The 6,339-nt window shown below is 36.6% G+C and overlaps 1 protein-coding gene across 1 annotated transcript; it reads left to right on the top strand.

Annotated features, from left to right (window-relative positions):
- LOC100519896 (olfactory receptor 10K2) lies at positions 4,337–5,281 on the top strand. Its single transcript, XM_003125681.1, has one exon. It carries the CDS (start codon positions 4,337–4,339, stop codon positions 5,279–5,281), a length of 945 nt encoding a protein of 314 aa, XP_003125729.1.

Here is a 6,339-nt window from a genome sequence, read left to right on the forward strand (position 1 = left end):
CACGGCCAATAAGAAGATCTCTGCTCCAGGGCTAGTTCCACCAGTTGTGTGAACTTGAGAGAAGTCCCAAACACTTTGATTTGCAAGTTTCTCTTCTTTATAGTGAAGCCATTAAGAGTAATATCTACCTCATGATTTCATGAGGAGGACCAGATGAGAGACTATATATAACAGTATTTTCACCCTATCTACATGATGGGAAACATGATAAATGATAGTTCATATCTATTTCAATACAATGGACCTAAATTTTGGTTGATAAACTAATACTAAAATTGTCTCCTATTTTTCTTCTGGGAAATATTAAAGACAATACTGATGGACTGATAGTTTGGGATGATGCTTCCCAAAGAAATTAACTGAGTAGGGTATTCTATTTGTTTGTTTTTTAGTTTGTGTTTGTTTTTCAGTTTGTGACCTCAAGGTGAAGTTTTTGATAAGAAACAAAAGGAAGGAAAAAGGAGCAAAGGAGCATATCTTGTTTCACAGACTGTATAAGTTTAGATATTTTCTTTGTAAAAAGGGATGCATCTCTGTGTTTGTACAGAAGAACATCAGGTACTTGTTCAATCCTTAACTGACCTTAAGGAAAATAATTGGCTCAATCACAAAGTTTTCATAAATAATGCCACTGAGATTCAGTCCATGTTCTTATCAAAATGCTTGTAGGTAGTATACAAATACTATTTGTTCTTCAAAGATTTCCATGAAACTGCTTGTTTTTTCCTTAAGATTTTTTGGGACATCTTGCTTATACTTTTATGACGTTTATGATAATCTGGCTGGCAATATGGCTAGCTGTTTGATTCTCTCTTCTGTGAGAAAGGAAATTTTATTCACATTTATAACTGGAGTGCTTAAAATGTAATAAAAATGATAAATAATAAATATGAGAATTGCAAAACAATCTACTCCAATCTTTGAGATCAATAAATAGTTGAGTTTAATTTTTAAGTATGCATTGATACCAAAGCATCCAAAATGAGAAACTACTAAATTTGTACTTGTGACCAAGTTTAACTATAATTTTATTTTCTAATTTTATCCTATATATCCCTCCTAAAAAATAGAAAATTTAGGTGCAGATAAACTGCCTGGGTGACTCTGACTACAGAGTAACCAGATACCAGAGAACTTGCATCAAACTTCGAAATCAGTACCCTTGCTTCCCTTCCAGTGCAGAACAGTACTCTGTATAAAATCAAGTTACTTTTAATCAGGCTTGCAGACCTCAGAGGAATGGAAATCTCTCTTAAATTCTTCTCAAACCCCAACCCCAGGGAAAACAGCAGCTTCAGCAACTTGCCATGAATTAAATGCTCATTATATCATTGATGAATATTTCTGATCCCAATCCCCATAGAACAACAATAAAGTAATTAAAGGGACTATTTACTGAGCATTCCCTATGTACTGAATTAATCTTTCTTGTATACATGATTTCAATTAATTTCCATTATAGCCCTTGGAGGCAGGAATTACTTTTGACACCATACAGATGAGAAAATGGGACTTAGAGAATTTAAGATTTTGTCACAAAAATATGCCAGAGTCAGGATTAAATTTCACATCTGCCTAAGTTCAAAACTCATTTTATCCCTACATTACTCAGCTTTACATGTGTTTGTAAGGGTAAAATAAAGGATTATGTATTTAAAAATGTATTACTAATCCTGAGAACTGAGGATCTTGGAATTAGAAAGATAGCAGTATAGTAGTAGTAATTATAGCTCCTAGACAATAAAAATTTTTGTGTTAGGCACTGAACAAAGAATCAGGGGCATAAGATGGAGGAAGAGATTTGTCCCTTTCACAAGTTTTCCATTGGAAGGATGGGGAGGCATAACTATAGAAGCAGAGTACACCAGGAAAAAGACAGCACTCCCCAGAAGCCCGAAGATGAAGCTATGATCAGCTGAATGCTTTACACATCTGTATGAAAGTTTTAGAAATTAAATAATGCCCAGTCTCATGATATTTTCCCAAGAATATCTTAGTTCAATATCTCTATAACAGATGTCAAGAACCCTATAAATAGGAGTTCCCATCGTGACTCAGTGGTTAACGAATCCGACTAGGAACCATGAGGTTGCGGGTTCAACCCCTGACCTTGCTCAGTGGGTTAAGGATCTGGCATTGCCATGAGCTGTGGTGTAGGTTGTAGATGTGGCTTGGATCCCACGTTGCTGTGGCTCTGGCGTAGGCAGGCAGCCACAGCTCCGATTAGACCCCTAGCCTGAGAACCTCCATATGCCACAAAAGCAGCCCCAGAAATGGCAAAAAGACAAAAAAAAAAAAAAAAAAAAGTAAATAAATACAAAAATATTTTTACAAGGATATTCAAAAAATGTATCTCCTCATTTTTCTCATAATTGAATGTGCATATCTATCATTTCAACCACTTAATTTTATAATAATCTCTTCTTTCATATACATCTCGGCTTTGAAATGTGATCAACTTGAGGCTTTGGACCAAATCTTTTACATGTATGTCTTTAACACATACCTAGTGCCTGATGCGTGATTGTAATCACTTTGCTTAATAATTGTTTAATAGTGCCTTATAGTCCTGATTTAGTGGTTCTCATCTAAAGTAGAGTATGCTGACATTAATTTTGTTATAAATATTAGTTAAGAAAATAATTCAGAAATATACACTTTTTAAAATGAAGTAAACACAGGGTTACCTCCCATTTTTTGCATTCTGATAAGTTTTAGATAGTTGGAAATGTGTTGGGAATTGGAAATAAATCTAGGTACATAGAACTCCAGTGATCAGATGCTCTTTTCTATTCTCCTATTATAAAATGAGATTTTTTCTTTTTGGTTTGAATGTGATCCAGAAATATCTAGATCTTGTACAATCTTCATGCCCAGGCTGAGGGAACACTAGGAATTATCTTCCTCTATGAGTTCTAGGAAGGATATTGTGTTGCAAATGTGATAACATAACATCACAAGTTAGCTTTTTTTATGTATGATAATTACTTTTTGAGAAGCTCTTAGATACTTAATATGGTTTTAGATGCTAAGGAGAATTTAGGTAAAAATATATACAATTCGCACCTACCCCTCAAGGGTACAAAATCCAGTGGAAAAGAGATTTTTTTTTAAAAATGCAGTATTTCAAAGTTAACAAAACGTCAAATTGGAAATCAACGTTTTATGTAAATTCTGAGGAAGAAACAACTTCTTTATGAGGACATACTAACGAAGCTTTCAAAAAAAAAGTAGAATTGGTTGAGGCTTCAGAATAATGGTAAAATATTTGTAAAGAAAAACAATATTTGTTACAAACTAACATGAGCAAAGAATAGAGGCAAAGAAGGACAGACATATAGCACCACAATGATGCATCCCATAAATGTCCATGGATAATTGTTGAAACAAAGTTTAGTTTCCAAAACAAGAACTTAAGAACTAAAAGACTTTGAACTTTGTGCTATAGCTGTGAATAATATTTTTGAAGAGGTAAGCAATAGAATACCATATACATTTCAGAAGATTAGCTGGCATCGTGGGAAATAAGGATTGATGAGATGTGAGAGTGGTGATGGAAAGATAGCCATAAAGTGATTTTTGCAGGAGTTAAGAAAATTAATGAAAATAGACTAGAGTCCTGAAGAAAACCTGTGGTTTTCTCTGCAACAGGAAATAATCTGATCTAGGCATTGGAGGATGTGTAGAAGTATTCCATCTTAGAGAACTTTTTTCCAGATTTTGGAACAGAATACAGATACAAAAGCAAGAGTAAGTTAATGAGTTTAAGAAGGTGGAATTGATGATTCATATCAAGAAGTAAGGCAAACAGAATTGGATGGAAGGTAAATCTAGGTTATGGAGAGATTAAACACTTAGGCATGAAGAGAATGATAATAAACAGCTATTGAAGATTATATATAAAGTCATGAATAAAGTTATATACAAATATCGGCCACGTAGATAATTTATTTTGCAGCTGCAGTAAAGTGGGAGGATGTGAAGGTGATAAAATCAAATGGACTAGCTTTGCAGAGTAAACTTAGAAGGAGAGGCTAAAATTAATAACAGCCTTATCCTGGGAATGGAGATGAAGTTGAATCTGGGAAATGTCAAGAACATTTTCCTAAGATATTATAAATACTGCAGAGACTCAAAGTTGGATGCACACTTTGATTAGTTTTAGATACATCTCCATGTCTTACAAAAACCAGAAAGAGGAGGAATGAATTAGAACTCAAAACATGAAAACACATGCTCTATGATGACCAATTTCCTGTGATTCCTCTAATTTTCAAGGTATTTTTTTCTGGACACTGTCTTCTCTCTTAGATTCTCTCCTTACTATGTACCTTCCATGGAGTGGGTCAATGAGACCACAGTGAGAGAGTTCACGTTCCTTGGCTTCTCATCTCTGGCTGGGCTGCAGCGGCTGCTCTTCGTCGTCTTCCTGCTCGTCTACCTGTTCACTCTGGGCACTAATGCCATCATCATTTCCACCATTGTGCTGGACAGAGCCCTTCATACCCCCATGTACTTCTTCCTCGGTGTCCTCTCCTGTTCTGAGACTTGCTACACCTTTGTCATTGTACCCAAGATGCTGGTTGACTTGCTGGCCCAGAAGAAGACCATCTCCTTCCTGGGCTGTGCCATCCAGATGTTTACCTTCCTCTTCCTAGGCTGTTCTCACTCCTTCCTGCTGGCAGCCATGGGCTATGATCGCTACGTGGCCATCTGTAACCCTCTGCGCTACACAGTGCTCATGGGTTATGGGGTGTGTGTGGGACTTGTGGCTGCTGCTTGTTTCTGTGGCTTCACTGTTGCACAGATCATCACATCCATGGTATTTCACCTGCCCTTCCACTCCTCCAACCAACTACACCACTTCTTCTGTGATATTTCTCCTGTTCTCAAGGTGGCATCTCACCCTACCCATTTTAATCAGTTTATCATCATCATGCTCTGTGCATTGGTCCTGGTTATACCCCTGTTCTTGATTTTGGTATCCTATATTCACATCATCTCTGCCATACTCCAATTTCCTTCCACATTAGGTAGGTACAAAGCTTTTTCTACCTGTGCCTCTCACCTCATTATTGTCATTGTCCATTACGGCTGTGCCTCCTTTATCTACTTAAGGCCTAAGTCCCACTACTCCTCAAGCCAGGATGTTCTCATGTCAGTATCCTATACCATCCTAACTCCATTGTTCAATCCTATAATTTACAGCTTGAGAAATAAAGAGTTCAAATCAGCTCTCCAAAGAGTTGTGGGAAGAACAATTTCTCTGCTACATCATTAATCTTGATGCTTCTCTTTCCAAGTAATGAAACACAAAGTATGTGTGGAAAAATTCGCAGTGGAAAAAATGATCAAACAATTGAGCACAGTGTTCAAGAATAGAAATCATCTCTCACTTATTTCTAAACACAGATATAAAAAGAATAGATTTTTGCCATGGTTACATAAGTTATTGCCTGTTGAATTTTTTTTTAAATCAATGGAAAAATAATACATGGCTACTTTAGGAAAATGTATACATGTTCAGAATTCTAGCTCTGGCAAACACTATTACCCAATCTCAGTCAGAATGGAGAGCAACACTACAAAACATTGCATAAAGCAGCAGAAAGCTTCTATCTCTAGAGCTCTAGCTATCCTTTGTTTGGACAATTTCTTTGCTTTTTTCTCTTTGTTTTTTTGGGGGGGGGGCTTTTTTCTTTTTAGAGCTGCACCCATGGCATATGGATGTTCCCAGGCTAGGGATCCAATTGGAACTACAGCTGCTGGCCTAGGCCACGGCCACAGCAATGCTGGATTTAAGCCATGTCTGCAACCTTCACCACAGCTCACAGCAATGCCATATCTTTAACCCACTGAGCAGAGCCAGGGATCGGACCCACATGTCATGGATACTAGTCAGATCCATTTCTGCTGTGCCACAACAGGAACTTCCTCTGGACATTTTCTGAATCTTTCAATATAGTTAGATTCCAATTTTTAAATAACATTTGTAAAGTTACAATTTGGGGTGCGCAAGTTATATCCAATTAATATTCAAGTAAGAAAATTATGCAAAATCTATCTATTTCCATGTTTCTAATGTGTTAATTGGAGCTGGGTTTTTTCCCTAATTTTTTATACACTGGCACAAGTCTACATTTGGTCAGCATTCAATAAAGATATTTACAAGGGCATAGGTAAAAGACACAAGCTAATATCACACAGAGTGGGCAGGAAAGGTAGGCTGAGCTTAAACCCATTTCATTAAACATTCAACAAGCAGAAAACTCTATGTGAATAGCAAAGAGTTTCTGTCTCATGAAGCTTAGGCATCTTCATGTGCATTGCAGGCCAGAA

This window comes from Sus scrofa, chromosome 4, assembly GCF_000003025.6.
Source record: "Sus scrofa isolate TJ Tabasco breed Duroc chromosome 4, Sscrofa11.1, whole genome shotgun sequence".
NCBI classification, from domain to species: Eukaryota; Metazoa; Chordata; class Mammalia; order Artiodactyla; family Suidae; genus Sus; species Sus scrofa.

Bases quoted from the DNA above. Each gene is read 5' to 3' on its own strand.
- LOC100519896 (XM_003125681.1), top strand. From the start codon at position 4,337: ATGGAGTGGGTCAATGAGACCACAGTGAGAGAGTTCACGTTCCTTGGC.